Here is a 20009-nt window from a genome sequence, read left to right on the forward strand (position 1 = left end):
ATGTAGATTAAAATCCCCCATGATAACTGCTGTACCATTTCTACATGCATCCATTATTTCTTTGTTTATTGCCTGCCCCACCATAATGTTACTATTTGGTGGCCTGTAGACTACTCCTATCAGTGACTTTTTCACCTTACTATTCCTGATTTCCACCCAAATGGATTCAACCTTATCCTCCATAGCGCCGATGCCATCCCTTACTATTGCCTGGATGTCATCCTTAAATAACAGAGCTACACCACCTCCCATATCATCCACTCTGACATTCCAAATAGTCTTTGGTGTATGCTCGCTGTGTATTCAACTGTCGCTACTTATTTAGTTCATTTCATGACTTCCCCTGTTGTACTCGTCCTCCCATCCACTGTGCATAAGGTCACAGCCGTCCTTACGCATAAGATCAAATTGTGCATTGATGAACTTGTTCCAGAGATTACAGTGAGATTCTCATGGCTCCAGTAGGTTGTTCATGCACAACAACCCATCCTCTCTTGCATGTGCGGCCTGCTGCTCCCTTTCTGCTGCCTCACGACACTAACCTTGTATGAGCCGTGTGGCTCACTTGGAGGACCCCACCACATCGACTGCTTAAACTGTTCCAAACCTAGATCTTTTCAGAGTGTGCCGCCATTTGTATTTGTCTCCAGCTCCTGTCACAGAAAAGTGCTGCCTCACAGAGACAACTGGAGACAAGGGGCGAAATTCTCCGGAAACGGCGCGATGTCCGCCGACTGGCGCCCAAAACGGTGCAAATCAGACGGGCATCGTGCCGCCCCAAAGGTGCGGAATGCTCCGCATCTTTGAGGGCCAAATCCCAACCTTGATGGGCTAGGTCGGTGCCGGACGAATTTCCACCCCGCCAGTTGGCGGAAAAGGCCTTTGGTGCCCCGCCAGCTGGCGCGGAAATGACATCTCCGGGCGGCGCATGCGCAGTGGAGGGAGTCTCTTCTGCCTCCGCCATGGTGGAGACCGTGGCGGAGGCGGAAGGGAAAGAGTGCCCCCACAGCACAGGCCCGCCCGTGGATCGGTGGGCCCCGATTGCAGGCCAGGCCACCGTGGGGGCACCCCCCGGGGCCAGATCGCCCCGCGCCCCCCCCCCCCCCAGGACCCCGGAGCCCGCCTGCGCCACCTTGTCCCGCCAGTAAGGTAGGTGGTTTAATTTATGCCGGCGGGACAGGCATTTTAGCGGCGGGTCTTCGGCCCATCTGGGCCGGAGAATCGCGCGGGAGGGCCCGCCAACCGGCGCGGCGCGATTCCCGCCCCTGCCGAATCTCCGGTGCCGGAGACTTCAGCAACCGGCGGGGGCGGGATTCACGCCAGCCCCCGGCAATTCTCTGACCCGGCGGGGGGTCGGAGAATCTCTCCCAAGTTAATAGATGCTATGCGACAGATGGAGCTGCTGTGACAGGTGACCAAAAACGTAGTCAAAGGGGGTAGATTTTGAGGAGCATTGTAGAAGAGCAGAGAGTGGTGAAGGGAGAAAAGAGTTTCAGGGAGGCAATTTCAGAGCTTAAGCCCTAGGCCAAAGGCACAGCCTTCAAATGAGATGCATTGGACGGGAGGGTGACACAACAAGGTCAAAGTCAGAGAAATGGAACTGATTTGGAAATATTGTAGAGCTGAAAGAATGGAGAAAGACTTACACAGGGGTCACCCTAATCGGGCAGCGGTGAGGGGGGAAATCTTCTCACAGGGAGCTGTGCGACTTTGGAACCCTCTGCTTCAGAAGGCAGTGGAAGCGGGATCACTGGGTAGAAGTTGGAGGTAGATAGATTCTTGTTCGGCAAGGGAATCAAAGGTTGCCAGGGAAGAAGGGGAATTGGCACTCAAAACACAAACCAATCGACCATGATCTTATTGAATGGTAGAGCAGGCTCGAGGGGCCGAATGGCCTACTCCTATTTTGTATGTTTGTGTGTTAGCACATTCTCCATGGTGTCTTTCACTACATTACAAAATGGCTAATACATATAATACGAAGATATGAACAAACATATGAGCAAACATACGAATTAGGCCTGTCGAGTCTGCACCACCATTAAATAAAATGAGTGGTGCAGCACTCTCTCAGTAGTGCACTGGAATGTCAATCTAGATTTTGTACTCAAGTCTCTGGACTAGGACAATGAACCCCTTGGTTCATGCAGGAACTTCCGAGTTGCAGCTGACACCTAGAAAATTGTAGATTGGACAGCCTTTCATACCAAATAAGAGAAGCGGCAGCATGTTCTCCACGTCTAACATGTAGGATGGTTGAAACCTTACAATGCCAAATGAAAACCTCAATCTATCCCCCAGAGTCAATGGGCCAGTCCCTTTTGAAAGAAAGATCTGCATTTATGTAAGGATTTCCACAACCTCAGCAAATTCCAAAGTATTTTCTAGCCAATGAAGTACTTTTGAAGTGTAGTCCCTGTTGTAATGTTGGAAATACGGCAGCTAATTAATGCACAGCAAGCTCCCAAAACAGCAATGTGATACTGACAAAATAATCTTTTGCTTACTGATATGAGTTGAGGGATGAATATTACTCTGGGAATCTGAGAAGAAGTCCCTTAAATCCATAGACTCCTTTCCGTGCAGAAGGAGGCTATTCATCCCATCGAGACGGCACTGACCCTTCCGGTCTTGTCGCCATCTTGCCGCTAGGGCGGCATGGTAGCACAGTGGGTAGAACTGTTGCTTCACAGCTACAGGGTCCTAGGTTCGATTACCAACTTCTCACCTCATCGTAAATCTCTCAATGGCACCCAGTCCTTCTCCCAACAAATCTTAATTGTCTCCTCCAACCCTCACTTCTGTTAGAATTTAGGAGTAAAGAAGTCTTCCTACAATTACTATGGTGAGACCACACCTCCAGCACGCTGTACAGTTTTAGACATGTTACCGAAGGAAGGATATGCTTCCCTGGGAGGGATTGCAATCTAGGTTGACTAGACTCATTCCTAGACTGTTGTGTTGGCCGTTGAGATACGTTTCGCTAAGCTCGGACCAAAAGAGTAAGGTCCTGGGAGGCAGTGGTATTGTCACTGGAAATCCAGAGACCAGGGTAATGACCCAGGTTCAAATCTCACCACAACAGGTGGTGAAATTCGAATTCAATAAAAATCTGAAACTAAAAATCTAATCTTAAATCTTAAAATCATTGTTGATTTGTCGTAAAAACCTAAAAGAGGGAAGGGTAATTTAATTGAAATTTGTTAGAAAATTCTGAAGGGGCTTGGCCTGCTAGATCCTAGATGGATGTTTCCCTTGGCTGGAGCAGGCTCGGAGGGTCAACTGATCTACTCCTCCTCCTGTACCAGGGCCCAGTCTCAAAATAAGAAGTCAGCCATAGAGATCAAGATGATGAGAAACATTTTCGCTTATTGGATTGTGGACACTTAAATTGTTCACCCAGAGACTCATAGAGTCAGAGAGGTCTTCAGCACAGAAAAGGCCCTTCGCTATCGTGCCTGCACCAGTCAAAAACAACCACGCAACTATTCTAATCCCATTTTCCAGCACTTCGCCCATAGCCTTCAATGTCTTGGCATCGCAAGTGCACATCTAAATACTTCTTAAATGTTATCAGCGGATCTGCCTCCACCACCCTTTCAGGCAGCGAGTTCCAGACTCCCGCCAGCTGTGCGTCATCAGCCACTTAGTATATCTAAGACAGCGATCAATAGATATGTGAGCCAGAACTTTCCAGCTCAGCCCGCAGATTCCTCTCGAATGGGGCTGACTGGAATCTCTGTTCACATCAGCGGGATAGCAAGATCCTGCCTGCGTGGAGAGCTGGAAAATTATGGCCTTGGATACTAACGGAATCAAGGAATGTGGGGATCGGGCAGTAAAGTATGGAGTTAGAGTAGAGGCCCAGCCATGATTGTATTAAATGGCGGAGCAGGCTCGGAGGGCCAACTGATCTACTCCTTTCAAGATAAAGATAGATAGTTTTTTTGAATTCAAGACGAAGATAGATAGTTTTTTGAAGACTAAAGGGATAAAGGGTTATATGGTGTTTGGGCGGGAAAGTGGAGCTGAGTCCACAAAAGATCAGCCATGATCTCATTGAATGGCGGAGCAGGCTCGAGGGGCCAGATGGCCTACTCCTGCTCCTAGTTTTTATGTTCTTATGTTCCTCCTATTTCATTGAAACATAGAAAATAGGAGCAGGAGGGGGCCATTCGGCCCTTCGAGCCTGCTCCGCCATTCATTATGATCATGGCTGATCATCCAACTCAATAGCCAGATCACGCCTTCCCTCCCATATCTTTTGATCCCCTTCGCCCCAGGTGGATATCAAATTTCTTCTTAAAAACATGCAGTGCTTTGGCCTCAACTGCTTTTTGTGGTAGGCCGACCACTCTCTGGGTGAAACAATTTCTGTGAGTTTATTTTTATGAACTCCAGCGAATACAATCCGAACCATACGTCAATCCTGCAATCCCAGGAATCAGTCTAGTAAACCTTCTCTGGCCGACTCTGGCAAAAGTAACCTTATTAGGCCATTCGGCTTATTGGAAAAGCTGGACACTGGATTCACCCGGTGCCCAGGTGTCAACCGGCGTGCCTACGAGACCTCGCCAGGGCACCGTTTAGTATTATTGATTTTCACAAATGTGAACCAGGTGTGATAGCACCTCTGGGATCTCGCAGGCCAGTAGAGATCCCCAGGTGGTCGGGGACAGGGGAGGGTAGTACCCTAGCACTCCCTCTGGCACCTTGGCACTCCCAACCTCACACCCAGGCCGTGACATCTAGGCACCCAGGAAAAGCATCCCTGGTAGTGTCAGGGTGCCCGGGTAACACTGTCAGGGTGTCCAGATGCTTGCTTGTTACTGTCTGGGGTCAGGCCCGAGGGCTGCCAGCGGCCTCAACATGTTTGAGAGGGTGAAGGGGAGGGGATTCATAAAGCAAGGATGGGGGACTGAAAGAGTTGGGGGAAAAGATCGGGGCTGCCAGTCAAAATGGCGCCCCAATCTGCACGGAGCCGTTCCTACTCGCAGGAAATCAACTAAAGTGTGGCCTTGGCAGTGAGAAACACCCCAAAGCTTAAAAAAAAGGCAACATGCCGTCTATTAGCGGAGTGTTTCTGGGTGGCTGCATTGTCGAGAAACTACTGCTTAAAGCGCCCAAAAGCAGCCTTAACATTTGTCCACTGAATCGCGCCCAATATTCCAGGTGTGGCCTCACCAAGGCCCTGTATAATTGCAGCAAAGCATCCCTGTTTCTGTACTCAAATCCTCTCGCAATGGAGGCCAACATACCATTAGCCTTCTTTACGACCTGCTTAACCTGCGTGCTTACTTTCAGCGACTGGCGCACAAGGACACCCAGGTCTTGTTGCACAGCATTCTTATTTTCTTCTGCTGTAATGATATGAAATGCGCTGTGTGAAAGGATGGTGAAAGCAGAATCTACAGTAGCTGCCACAAAAGAATCGGGCAGTGAGTTGGAGAGGAGAAATATGCAGGGCTATGATGAAAGAAGGGGGAGGATTGTGGCTGAATGAATTGTTCTTTCAAAGAACTAGCACAGGTGTGATGGGCCGATTGGCCCTCTTCTGTGCTGCACCATTTTGTGATTCTAAACATCGTCGCAGTTGTCTCAGGTGCGAGTGAGAAGCAAATTTTTCATATCAATAGCTTTTCATTTGTGCGTTCAGGGAATCCTCTTATCATCCTGAATGAAATTACTTCTTGATATTCATCGGGGCTACGTAAATAGCAGGATGTTATCACAAATTGTCCAAATATTGCAATGGATTTTTTTATTTTTTGACAATGTGTTTCTACTGGGCTGGAACTGAATAGATTGTTGAACAGATTGTGAGTTTTTCCTGATAGGTTACATTTAATAAAGCACTTTTCACCCAATGAAGTGCTTTTGACATGTCAAACAGAAGCAAAATACCTTACACGCTGGAAATCTGAATTAAATACAGAAAAAGCTGGATAATATTTGGCAGGTCAGACAGCATCAGTGGCGAGACAACAAAAGTTAATGCTTCAGGTTAATGACTTTCCATCAGAGCTTAAATTTTTTTTTTTACAAATTTAGAGTACCCAATTCTTTTTTTTTCAACTAAGGGGCAATTTATTGTGGCCAATCCACCTGCTTGCATATCTTTGGGTTGTGGGGGTTAAACCCACACAAACACGGGGAGAATGTGCAAATTCCACACGGACAGTGACCTGGGGCCGGGATCGAACCCGGGTCCTCAGCGCTGTAAGGCAGCAGTGCTAACCACTGCGCCGCCCCAGAGCTTTTAAAAATGTAAAACTCCAAGCGCCGATGGGATGACGCCATCAATTGGACATTCAAGGGTCTCAATCAACCCAGGGGAAGGTGGGCTGCCAAAACCGCCCTGCCGCTGGTAAAATTGCAGCAGGAAAGGGGTGGGCGGTGGGCATGGCACCCATTCCATTTTATGGACTCTTTCCCCCCCACCCCCCCCCCCCCCCCCTACCCCCGCCAACCCCTGCAAACCCACCGTCGCTGAGGGAATAAAATACAGCACAAGGTCTCTCAGCAATGCAGCCTCTGGAGGAGTATACTATCCTTGAGCTCAGTTGTCAGGAAAGTTGGTTTCTGATGCAGAACAAGGCCAGCAACGCGGGTTCAATTCCCGGACCGGCTGAAGTTGTACATGAAGTTGTACATGCCTTCTCAACCTTGCCCCTCGCCTTAGGTGTGGTGATCCTCAGGTTAGAACATAGAACAGAGAACATACAGTGCAGAAGGAGGCCATTCGGCCCATCAAATCTGCAGCCATCCACTTAAACCCTCACTTCCGCCCTATCCCAGTAACCTAATAACCCCTCCTAACCTTTTGTTTTGGACACTAAGGGCAATTTGGTATGGCCAATCTACCTAACCTGCATGTCTTTGAACTGTGGGAGGAAAACAGAGCACCCGGAGGAAACCCACGCAGACTCCGCACAGACAGTGACCCAGAGGGGAATCGAACCTGCGACCCTGGCGCTGTGCTACCATGCTGCCCACCACCAGTCAGCTCTGCCCCTCAATCATCACCAGTCAGCTCTCCCCCTCAAAGGGAAAACCAGCTTATGGTCATCTGGAACTATGGCAGCTTTACTTTATCTAATCCTTGACCACAAATCTTGGGTTTCCATGTAACACTGTGCAAGTGTGGACTCTGGAAACGGCTGCCATACCCGTAGAGTAATGACAGTGTACACTGACGGTTTCACTGTGTTACCACGATCTGTTGATCCAGCCTCGGTGTTCAACTGGGACTTGAACTCACAACTTTCTGACTTAAACTTTTACCCAACATGGCTGACACTCTCTGTGTGAGCTGACTTCTGAACAATCACATCAGCCAACATGAAACCGCACACTTGCAAACAACTCAGGGCTTTAGGAAACCTGGGCAAGGGGAGAACGTCGAAAGGACTAGCAATGGTTGGGAATAACTTTGACAGTGATGCTCCTGCATCCTGCATGATTCAGACTTCCCTCCACAGACGTCCTCTGCACTTCTGCATGTGCTGTAGCTTGATGTTAAAAAAAAGGGAACCTCAGCTGCTTCATCTGGAGCCATCAGGATATGGGAGTTGCTTCTTTCAAAATTAGATTTCGATCGACCCCTATGCAGCAACTCTTTATTCGAAAGTTCAAGGCATGCTAAAAGTAATCAAAGGCATTTTAGTCCCCAAGAGCAAAGTAATGGAAAAATAGAATTGCGGTTACTATTGTGTGTTCTCACTTACTTCAAACATTAAATATGGGTCACTCAAGGACTTGTACAGAAGTTACGAGGAGCCTCTGGAAACTAACATTCAGTAGTCAAAATCGGCATCAGTACTTCACACACTGTCCTGATTCTCCTCACTTATTTCCTGCCCTCATCCCATTCCTCCTGAAAGAGGTCTCATGCTGGATTAGAGTTCCATAGGTGCACCAACAGCACAGCGTTCCTGGATTTTGACCCAATGACAGTGAAGGAACACCAATATAGTTCCAAGTCAGGGTGATGAATGGCTCCTAGATCTTTCCACAGACCCCATCAATTGTTCTTTTATTTTCAACGACACATTCAACTTCCCTTTGAAGTTTACTGTTGAAACTTCTTTTTGGGCGATGCATTCCGAATCATAATAAATCCAACCAATGTTGGCCAATGTGGTTGACTCAGAAATGGTGAAATAAGTTACTCAATTGTATCAAACCAGAACAGAATAGTTGGTAAGGAATCAAATGGGAATGGACCGTGTAGCAGTTACTGAGGCACTGGGAATGGACCGTGTAGCAGTTACTGAGGCACTGGGAATGGACCATGTAGCAGTTACTGAGGCACTGGGAATGGACCATGTAGCAGTTACTGAGGCACTGGGAATGGGCCGTGTAGCAGTTACTGAGGCACTGGGAATGGACCGTGTAGCAGTTACTGAGGCACTGGGAATGGACCGTGTAGCAGTTACTGAGGCACTGGAATGACAACGACAAACCCAGCCCTTTTGAACCTACAGAGTCCTCCTTACAAACATCTGGGGGTCTGCGCCACAACTGACTCACAAACTAGACAAGCAACAGCCTGTTATCGTCATACTCACGGAATCATACCTTACAAACTATCTTCCAGACACCACCATCACCATCCCTGTCCCATCGGCCGAGGTGGCAGCACAGTGGTATACAGCTGGGAGGAGGTTGCCCTGGAATCCTCGACAGTGATTTTGAAACCAATGAAGCCAAACATAGGCAAGCAAACCTCCTGCTGATTCCCATATAAAGGGTATGCCCTGCCCCACTGCGAGGACAGGCCCAACAGAGGTGGAGGTACAATTACATACAATTGCCTTGGGAATCCTAAACATTAACTCCAGACCCCATTAAGCCTCATGGTATCAGATAAAATATGGGCAAGGAAATATGATGCTGATTACCACCTACTGGTCTGGCATATCGCCCACTCTACAACTACTACCAAGCCAGGGGGTCAACCTTGGTTCAATGAAGTGTGCAGGAAAGCATGCCAGGAGCAACAAGCCATACTTAAAAACATTGGGACTAATGACATAGGCAGGAAGAGGGAAGAGGTCCTGCAAAGACAATTCAGGGAGTTAGGTCAGGAGTTAAAATGCAAGACCTCTAGGGTAGTAATCTTAGGATTACTCCTCGTGCCACTTGCATGTGAGGTTTGGAACAGGGAGATAGTACAGTTGAACACGTGACTGAAGAGCTGGTGGAGAAGGTAGGGCTCAGCGGGGCTGGTTTAGCACAGGGCTAAATCACTGGCTTTGAAAGCAAACTAAGGCAGGCCAGCAGCACGGTTCAATTCCTGTACCAGCCTCCCCGAACAGGCGCGGAATGTGGCGACTAGGGGCTTTTTACAATAACTTCATTTGAAGCCTACTTGTGACAATAAGCGACTTTCATTTTCATTTCATTCATTTAGATATATGGATCACTGGCATGTCCTCTGGGGAAGGTGGGACCTGTATAAGAAGGTTGGGTTGCACCTGAACTGGAGGGACACCAATATCCTGGGCGGGAGATTTGCTCGTGTTGTTTGGGAGGGTTTAAACTAGTGTGGCGGGGGTGGGAACCGGAACAGCAGGCCAGTAAGTGTAGAGACTGTGAAAAAAGTGAGACTGAGATAAACATAGCGCAGACTAAGAGCAGGCAGAGGGAAGCCGCAGGGCTCAGTGGGACTGCAGGTCCGGAGTACGTTTGCTTCAATGCAAGAAGTATAACAGGTAAATCAGATGAACTGAGAACTTGGATTACAACATGGAACTATGATGCAATTGCAATGATGGAGACATGGTTAAAGGAGGGACAGGACTGGCAGCTCAACATTCCGGGATATCGTTGTTTTAGATGGGACAGAAGGGGAAACAAAGGAGGGGGGGAGTTGCATTGCTGAATAGGGAGCAGATCACAGCTGTGTTGAGAGAGGGCACATTGGAGGGATCTTGTAGTGAGGCATTTTGGGTGGAGCTCAGGAATAAGAAGGGTGAAATCCCAACAGCCCGCAGGAGACAGAGGAGCAGTTGTGTAGTCAGATTGAAAAGGTTTGAAAAAAGCAGGGTAATTGTGATGGGCAATTTTAACTTCCCCCAAATTGACTGGGAATCCCTTACAGCCAGGAGCTCGGATGGAGAGCAATTTGTTAGATGTGTCCAGGAGAATTTTTTCATACAGTATGTTGACAATCCAACCAGGGAGGGGGCCATACTAGATTTTGGTATTGAGGAATGAGCCAGGCCAGGTGATTGATGTTTCAGTGGGGGAGCATTTTGGGCTTAGCGACCATAATTCCATAAGATTTCGAGTAGTCATGGATAAGGACAAGAGTGAGGATGCTTAATTGGGCGAGGGCCAATTACATCCAAATTAGACAGGAACTGGGGAATGGGGAATGGATGCGGCTATTTGAGGGCAAATCCATGTCTGACATGTGGGAGGCTTTTAAAGGCCAGTTGATTGAAGTGCAAGAGAGGCATGTGCCTGCAAAAATGAAGGATAGAAAGGGCAGGATTTGGGAAACGTGGATGACAAGGGGAATCGTAAGCTTAGTCAAAAGGATAAAGGAAGCATACAATAGGTCTAGGCATCTAAAAATTGACAAATCCCTCGAGGAGTACAGTGAAAGTAGGAAGGAACTTAAACGTGGGAGTAGGAGGGCTAAAAGGGGCCTTGAAATGTCTTTAGCAAACGTGACAAGGAGAATCGCAAGGCTTTTTATGCATATATTAGGAGCAATTACTAAATGAGGACAAAATGGACAATAGAGCTGAACTCTAGAGGTGAATTCAGAGTCATGATGTGGATGTTGGACTGGGGTGAGCACAGTAAAAAGTCTTACAACACCAGGTTAAAGTCCAACCGGTTTATTTGGAATCACTAGCTTTTGGAGCGCAGCTCCTTCATCAGGTGAGTGACTGCCCTTGTCATCAAGGCAGCATTTGACTGAGTATGGCGTCAAGAAGTATTAGCAAAACTGGGGCCAATGGCAATCAGTGAGAACTCTCCACTGGATGGAGCCATACCATATCCAAAGGAAGATGGTTGTGGTTGTTGGAGGTCAATTATCTCAGTCCAAGGATATAGCTGCAGGAATTCCTCAGGGTAGTGTCCTCGACCCAACCATCTTCAGCTGCTTCATCGATCACTCTTTTTTCCATCATAAGTTCAGAAGTGGAGTTGTTCGCTGACGATTGCACAAAGTTCAGCACCAGTCAGAACTCTTCAGATGTTGATCGTTCCGTGTCTATATGCAGCAAGACCCGGGCAACCTTCAGACTTGGGCTGATAAGTGGCAAGTAACCACATTGCCGACAGCTCTATTGTCCATTTTGTCCTCATTCAGTAATTGGCTTTGATATATTGCCACTCTCAAGAGAGTTCACACACCTAATCCTGACCTCAACATCCGTCATGTCCTTCTCCATAGTGAATACCGATACAAAGTACTCATTAAGGATTTCACCCATTTCCTGTGGTTCCACACATAACTTCCCTCCATTATTCTGAAGTGGGCCTACTCTTTCCCTTGCTACCCTCTTGCTCCTAATATATGCATAAAAAGCCTTGCGATTCTCCTTGTCATGTTTGCTAAACCTTCTCCAACAATGGAGAATCTAACCATCTCCCCTTGAAATTCAATAGTATTGGCATCACTGAGTCTCCTATATCAACATTCTGAACGTTACCATTGACCAGAAGCAAAAAACGGCGCGAATCAGACCGGCATCGCGCCGCCCCAAAGGTGCGGAGACCTCCGCCCCTTGAGCGGGCGAGCCCTAACCTTGAGGGGTTAGGCCCGCGCCGGACTGATTTCCGCCTCGCCAGCTGGCGGTAAAGGCCTTTGGTGCCCCGCCAGCTGGCACGGAAATGACATTGCCGGGCGGCGCATGCGCGGGAGCGTCAGCGGCCGCTCACGGCATCCCCGCGCATGCGCAGTGGAGGGAGTCTCTTCCGCCTCCGCCATGGTGGAGACCGTGGCGAAGGCGGAAGGAAAAGAGTGCCCCCACGGCACAGGCCCGCCCGCGGATCGGTGGGCCCCGATCGCAGGCCAGGCCACCGTGGGGGCCCCCCCCGGGGCCAGGATCGCCCCGCGCCCCCCCAGGACCCTGGAGCCCGGGCCGGAGAATCGCCGGGGGGGGGGCCCGCCAACCGGCACGGCGCGATTCCCGCCCCCGCCGAATATCCGGTGCCGGAGAATTCGGCGACCGGTGGGGGCGGGATTCATGCCAGCCCCCGGCGATTCTCCGACCCGGTGGGGGTCGGAGAATCGCGCCCCAGATCTGGACCAATCATATTAAGGGCTCAAAACATCAGAATCCTGAGAGGCATATAGAATGTGCAAAAGCAAACTAAAGGGGAAATTAGGATAGCAAAAGTGGGATATGAGAGGATACTGACAGGTAAAATAAAGGAAAATCATAAGTTGTTTTACAAGTGCATTAAGGGTAAAAGGATAACTAGGGAAAGAGTGGGGCCCATTAATTACCCACAGTGGTAATTTGTATGTGCAGCCGGTGGTCATAGCTAGGGTTCAAAATGAATACTCTGTGTCGGTGTTTCCTCTGAAAGGGCCAGTGTGGGTATAGAAATCAGGAAGAAGAACTGTGATAAAATTAAAGAAATTAACTGAGACAGATAGGAGATTCTGAGTGGTCTGGCAGGCTTAACAGTAGACTTAATCTCCAGTGTGGTGTTGGGCGTTCTGACACACAGATGAGCCAACACGGTTGTATATGGTACAACGCTATTTTATTTAAACTTTCTATTTACAGTTTTGTCTTGATACTCTGCACGTGGGGATTCCCTGTTTGTGATCTTGTAACAGGTCATTGCCCTTTTAAGCATACTGCTCCACAATTGCCGCACGTCATGACGTCACGGCGTTCGTTGCGCCACTGCGCATGCGCAGTGCGATCTTGCGGTGGGCGCGCCTGCGCAGTGCGTCCCTCGATGTGGCCGTTATTTTTGGCGCGCACCAGCGCGGGAGACCGCGAAAAGCGCGGGAAGCGGCCGCTGTCGTCCGGGCCGTGGGTCGGGAAGTAATCGACGGCCTGGATGCGTTCGGCGTCGTGGGCGGCCTGGCTTGCCGATTCGACGGCTGGGGACCCCCTCCGTGCCAACTCGGACGCCTGAAATCGGGCAAAACGGCAGGTTGCATTCTCGTGGAGGACACAGGCTTCCACAGCAGACGCTAAGGTGAGGCTTTTTATTTTAAGAAGCTGCTGGCGTAGGCCACTAGAGGCAACGCCAAAAACAATCTGGTCCCTGATCATGGACTCTGTGGTGCTGCCGTAACCGCAGGACTGCGCTAGAATTCGGAGGTGCGTCAAAAAGGGTTGAAAATGCTCCTCCTTACCTTGCAGGCGTTGCTGAAAGAGGTATCTTTCAAAATTTTCATTCACTTCAACCTTAAAGTGCTGGTCCAGTTTGAGGATGACCGTGTCATACTTGGATTGGTTTTCACCTTCTTCGAACACCAGTGAGTTGAAGACGTCGAGGGCGTGCTGACCTGCGTAGAAGAGGAGCATTGCAATCTTCGTTTCATCCGAGGCACTCTTTTTTTCGTTGGCTCGGATGTACAGGTCAAATCGCTGCCTGAAGAGCTTCCAATTGGTACCTAGGTTCCCCGCGACTTGCAACGGCTGCGGTTTGTCGGTGCGGTCCATGTCCAGAATGGCAGGTTAGTTGGCAGGTATCGATCCACTCCTGTACCATGTGGTGTTGGGCGTTCTGACACACAGATGAGCCAACACGGTTGTATATGGTACAACGCTATTTTATTTAAACTTTCTATGTACAGTTTTGTCTTGATACTCTGCACGTGGGGATTCCCTGTTTGTGATCTTGTAACAGGTCTTGTCCGTGTCTTTGTCCCCAGACCTACTGTCCACTAGGTGTCGTGCTCGTGCTTTTATGTGGTTGCTGTCCTTGTGTGTGATTGGTTGTGGTGTTGTGTGCTCTGATTTGTCTGTTGGTGTGTCCATCATGATGTGTGTGTTTGAATATCATGACATCCAGGGCCAGATTAAATGTACCACAGGCTGTTGAGTTAGGCAAGAGAGGAAATAGCAGGGGCGCTGGCAATAATTGTCAATTCCTTTCTGGTTTCAGGAGAGGTGCCGGATGATTGGAGGATAACCAGTGTGGTACCATTGTTCAAGACGGGAGCAAGGGTCAAACCAGGAAATTACAGGCCAGTCAGTCTAACCTCAGTGGTGGGAAAACTATTGGAAGCAATTCTGAGGGATGGAATTAGTCTGCATTTGGAGAGGCAGGGATTCATCAAGAACGTCAGCATGGTTTTGTTAAGGGAAGGTCATGTCTGACCAACTTGATTGGATTTTTTGAAGTGACCAGGTATGTTGATGAGGACAATGCATTTGACGTAGATTACTTGGACTTCAGCAAGGCTTTTGATAAGGTCCCACATGGGAAATTGTAAGAGCCCTTGGGATCCAAGGAAATTTGGCAAATTGGATCCAGAATTGGCTGAGTGGCAGGAAGCAGAGTGTGATGGTTGAGGGTGTTTTTCTGACTGGAAGCCTGTGTCCAGTGGGGTCCCGCAGGGATCAGTGTTGGGCCCTTGCTGTTTATGGTTTATATAAATGATTTAGACATGAATGTAGGAGGGTTGATCAGTAAGTTTGTGGATGAAACAAAAATTGGTGGGGTGGTAAATAGTGAGGAAGATAGCCTTTAATTTCAGGAGAATACAATAATAATCTTTATTGTTGTCAGAAGTAGGCTTACATTAACACTGCAATGAAGTTACTGTGAAAAGCCCCCAGTCGCCACACTCCGGCACCTGTTCAGGTACACAGAGGGAGAATTCAGAATGTCCAATTCACCTAACAAGCACACCTTTCGGGACTCGTGGGAGGAAACCGGAGGAAGCCCACGCAGACATGGGGAGAACGTGCAGACTCCGTACAGACAGCGACCCCAGCCGAAATTGAAACTGGGACCCTGGCTCTGTGAAGCAACAGTGCTAACCACTGTGCACCTTCCAAATGCAAAACCTCTACCACTTTGAAGGACAAGGGCAGCAGATACATGGGGACAAGTTCCCCTCAAAGCCACAGACCATCCTGACTTGGAAATATCTCGCCGTTACTGCACAGTCGCTATGTCAAAATCCTGGCTCTTCCACCCTAACAGCACTGTGGGTGTACCTACACCACAGGTCCTGCAGCATTTCAAGAAAGCGGCTCGCAGCCAACTTCCGAAAGTCAATTAGGAATGGACAATAAATGTCGGCCTCGCCAATGGTGCCTGCAACCCGTGAGGGAATTAAAAAGAAAAAAATCAGGCATGCATTGTTCAGGAATTTACTGCCATTAAAATGCCAATTCCTGTTATGCATTTCCAATCAAAGAGTCAGACAGTGTGGAAGTCAGCTATTCAGATCATCATGCCTATACTTGCTTTTTCAAAGGAACTGCCTCTGCATTTTCAACAGCATATTCCACATTTAATCATCAGTGTACAGAAATTTCTCCTAATTTTTCTCTCCATTCTTTTGTCACTCATTTTAAATCTCTGATCGCTGCCCACTTGTCAGGGGAGTCCTGCAAGCTCCAGGGCAGGAGTGCAATGCTGTAATATTCTCCCCTTTGGCCTCCCAGACCCATTCCCTCCAGGTGCTGAACTTGCCAACTGAGATATCAGGGAGCAATTCAGCTGGCGATCAATTTGAGGGATCAAAAGGCCAAAATATTTTATTGAAAACGCTGCTTTGTCCCACAATTAAATGAAGTAGATGGAGGTTTGCCAACTGTGATTAAATGTGTTCCTTGAGGCTTTGTCACATGACTTTGCTCCCTCCAACCATTCGTCGGCTGACACATCCATCCTTGTGACGTAAGCCTTCCTACTCCATTGGAAAGCAAATAGACTCTTTACCCAGTTGAATGAGACTTGACTGTCAGCCATTTAGTACCCCCTTCCCCTTTTAGCAATCTTTTTACATCCGGTAAAGAGAAAAGTTTGAAGGATGTGACAAAAAAAAACCATTCTTTTTAATGACCCAGTGATTTTTCTCCAGGGCTGCACAAAGTAGTGTCTTGGAGATTAACAAAGAACAAAGAGCAATACAGCACAGGAACAGGCCCTTCTGCCCGCCAAGACTGTACCGACCATGATACCACCCAATCTTCAATCCCTGAAGATTCCAAGCCAACTCTAGGTTGCCTGGGAAGAGGGCAGGAAAATGGAGTTGAAGCCCATGATCTGCCATGATGGTATTGAATGGCGGAGCTGGCTCCATTGGGCCATGTCATAGAGGTTCACAGCATGGAAACAGGCCCTTCGGCCCAACTTGTCCATGCCACCCAGTTTTTACCACTAAGCTAATCTCAATTGCCCGTATTTGGCCCATATCCCGCTATACCCATATTTCCCATATGCCTGTCTAAATGCTTTTAAAAAATATATATTTAGAGTACCCAATTCTTTTCTTTTCCAATTAAGGGGCAATTTGCACATTTTGGGGTTGTGGGGGTGAGACCCCCACAGACACGGGGAGAATGTGCAAACTCCACACAGTGACCTGTGGCCGGGATCGAACCCAGGTCCTTGGCGTTATCAGTGCTAACCACTGTGTCACCGTGCCACCCTTGTCCAAATGCTTTTTAAAAGACAACATTGTACCCGCCTCTACTACTGCCTCCGGCAGCTTGTTCCAGACACTCAACACGCTCTGTGTGAAAAAATTGCCCCTCTGGACCCTTTTGTATCTCTCCCTTCTCACCTTAAACCTATGCCCTCTAGCTTAAGACTCCCCTATCTTTGGAAAAAGATGTTGACTCTCTACCTTATCGAGCCATTCATTATTTTATAGAGCTCTATAATATCACCCCTAAGCCTCCTATGCTCCAGGGAAAAAAGTCCCAGTCTATCCAGCCTCTCCTTATAACTCCTGCTCCTATTTCTTGTGTCCTTACATTTTTCTTGGTAGATTCGTCCTCAGTTCAAATGTGCGACTCTGACTTTGACCTTTTGTCTTCATAGGACTTCCTGATGGAGACCTTCATCATGTTCAAAGACCTTATTGGCAAGAATGTCTATCCTCCCGACTGGATGGTGATGAGCATGGTTCAAAACAGGTCAGTCAGTCACTGGACTGCAGCTACTTCAATAGTGACACCCTGAAATTCTTCATTCTCTGAGTGCTCTTATCTTGTGTGGGAAATGTATCTCATATTAATATCCAAGCTGTGCCCACTTCTGCCTTCCGCACCCATTCTGCCTCACACTAGGGGGGCTTGACGACCCCGGAATGAGTGTGGAGGGTGTCGCGTCCGGAGGTGGGCTGGGTGGAAGGCTTACCTTGGTGAACTGGCACTGTACGGAAACTTTTTTAAATAATAGAAAAACATAAACCAACCCTCACTACTGACACCCCTCACCGCCCACTCCCTCCACACACGCACTCCCCAGACACCATCCATGTCAACCCATGCCATCTTATGTCCCCACCCACCCACCCCATGGCACCTCATACCTTCCATGCCAACATATGCCCCTATACCCGGTCCTCATTGCCCCTCATATTCTCCATGTTAACCTTTGTCCCCTCACCCACCCCATAGCACTTTAAAGCCGCAATTCCAATGTCGTGCCAACTCATGCCAACTCACACACTACCCTTTGCTCCTACACCTGCCATGCCAGCTCACCCAATAGCTGCCATGGATGGACCTCAGGACCTATCCTGAGATTAAATAAAACAAAGTTCCAAGTAGACTATTTAAATAAAAAAACTAATTTATTAAAAAAGTCATTTACTGAACATTATCCCTGATAACAACAAACCTTTTATTCAGCTGCATAAGTCCCCAGAAAATCTTTGCACTGAGATTCATAGTTCCATTTCAAAGAATCCATAACCACTTGGAGATGTCAATCAAACTGTAAATGACAGGCAGTCTGCTGTGATAATGGATGGTTGTGAAATGACTTCTGCAGCACTAATTTTGTTTTGGAAACACTTAGGCTGATCACAGAATCATAGAAGAAGGCCATTCAGGCCGGCATTATGACTTAGGCCATTCCCCCACCTTTCCCCTGTACCGTTACACATTGATTCTATTGAAATAATCAAATGCCAACTCAATTGCCTTGATTAAACCTGCCTCACTGTGTGAAATGTTTCTCACATTCTTTTGCAAACATATTAAATCTGTCCCTTGAGTTCTTGATACATTTACAAATGTGAACAGTTTCTCCCTATCTACTCTATCCAGCCCCCTCATGATTTTGAACACCTCTATCAAAACTCCTCTTAGCTTTCTTCTCTCCAAGGAGAATGGTCCCAAACTCTGCAGTCGATCCTCACAACTGAAGTTTCTCATCCCTGGAACCATTCTTATGCACTCTCTCCAACATGTTTTCATCCTTCCTATAGTGTGATGCCCATAACTGTCGACACTACTCCAGCTGAGGTCTAACCAGTGTCCTACACAAATTCAGGATAACCTCCTTGCTCTTGAATGCCATGCCCCTATTGAGAAAGCCTATGATACAGTATGCTTTATTAACTGCTTTCTCCACCCGACCTGCCACCTTCAATGACTTAAGCACACAAACACCCAGGTCCCTCTGCTCCTGTGCATCCTTTAGAATTGTACTCTTTATTTTATATTGTCTTTCCATGTTCTTCATATCAAAATGAATCACTTCACACTTCTCTGCATTAAACTTCATCTGCCATCTATCTGCTCATTCCATATACTTATCAATGTCCTTTTGAAGTTCGACACTATCCTCCTCACATTTCACAATGCTTCCAAATTTTGTATCACCCGCAATGTTGAAGTTGTGCCCTGTACACCAAGGCCTAGGTCATTAATATTTACAAGAAAAAGCAAGGATCCCAAAACCAAGCCTGGGGAACTCCACTACCAACCTTCCTCCAGCACAAAAAATATTCATTAACACATCGTAGATCATAGATCATAGAATTTACAGTGCAGAAGGAGGCCATTCGGCCCATCGAGACTGCACCGGCTCTTGGAAAGAGCACCCTACCCAAGGTCAACACCCCCACCCTATCCCCATAACCCAGTAACCCCACCCAACACTAAGGGCAATTTTGGACACTAAGGGCAATTTATCATGGCCAATCCATCTAACCTGCACATCTTTGGACTTTGGGAGGAAACCGGAGCACCCGGAGGAAACCCACGCACACACGGGGAGGATGTGCAGACTCCACACAGACATTGACCCAAGCCGGAATCGAACCTGGGACCCTGGAGCTGTGAAGCAATTGTGCTATCCACAATGCTACCGTGCTGCCCTTCATCAGCCGCATTAACCTCATCAAACCTCACTGTTACCTCTTCAACAAACTACAGCAAGTTAATTAAACATGATTTTCCCGTATGGAATCCATGCTGGCTCTTCCTAATCAACCCACATTTTTCCATGTGACTAGTAATTCTATCCTGAATAATTATTTAGTGACGTTTCCACACCACCGATGTTAAACTGACTGCTATGTAACTGCTAGGCTCATCCTTATGTCAACAGACAGAGTGAAATAGAAAGCAATCTTTTTTGTGAACACACTCCATACAATTTTTTAAAGGGTTAATGGGTAGATGTTTTAAATGCCTTGGCTGTCTAACCCCTGTTGACAGTTTATCTTGACATTTTTGTTTTCGGCAATTCCAATGAGTTTATGCACTTTTTAAAAGCATATTCAAGCCTTCTGTTAGAAATCTAAAATCCACCTTGGGCTGGATTCTCCGTCGGCGGGATCCTCCGTTTCGCTGGCAGCGCACTCACGGCTGTGGATTTCCCAATGGTGTGGGAGTGCCCGAAATGGGAAACCTGGGGCGAAATTCTCCTACCCGCCCCGCCACATTTCTGCCCCGACCGGCCGGCGGGAGTCTCCGTAACACCGGCCGGTCAATGGGGTTTCCCATTGTGGGGCAGCCCCACGCCGTCGGGAAACCCCCGGGCGCCGGCAAAACGGAGACTCCCGCCGGCGGAGAATGACGCCCCTGATTGGCCAA

General features: G+C 48.0%; 1 protein-coding gene across 1 annotated transcript in view; it reads left to right on the plus strand.

The window, feature by feature from the left end:
• Positions 1-20009, plus strand: part of LOC140409300 (dedicator of cytokinesis protein 2-like) — a 1572852-nt gene that overhangs the window by 1025080 nt on the left and 527763 nt on the right. Inside the window, exon 29 of the mRNA XM_072497681.1 lies at positions 16999-17093. Coding sequence (XP_072353782.1) covers positions 16999-17093 — 95 coding nt within the window. The remainder of the gene's footprint in view (positions 1-16998; positions 17094-20009) is intronic.

Source organism: Scyliorhinus torazame, chromosome 3, assembly GCF_047496885.1.
Source record: "Scyliorhinus torazame isolate Kashiwa2021f chromosome 3, sScyTor2.1, whole genome shotgun sequence".
NCBI lineage: Eukaryota > Metazoa > Chordata > Chondrichthyes > Carcharhiniformes > Scyliorhinidae > Scyliorhinus > Scyliorhinus torazame.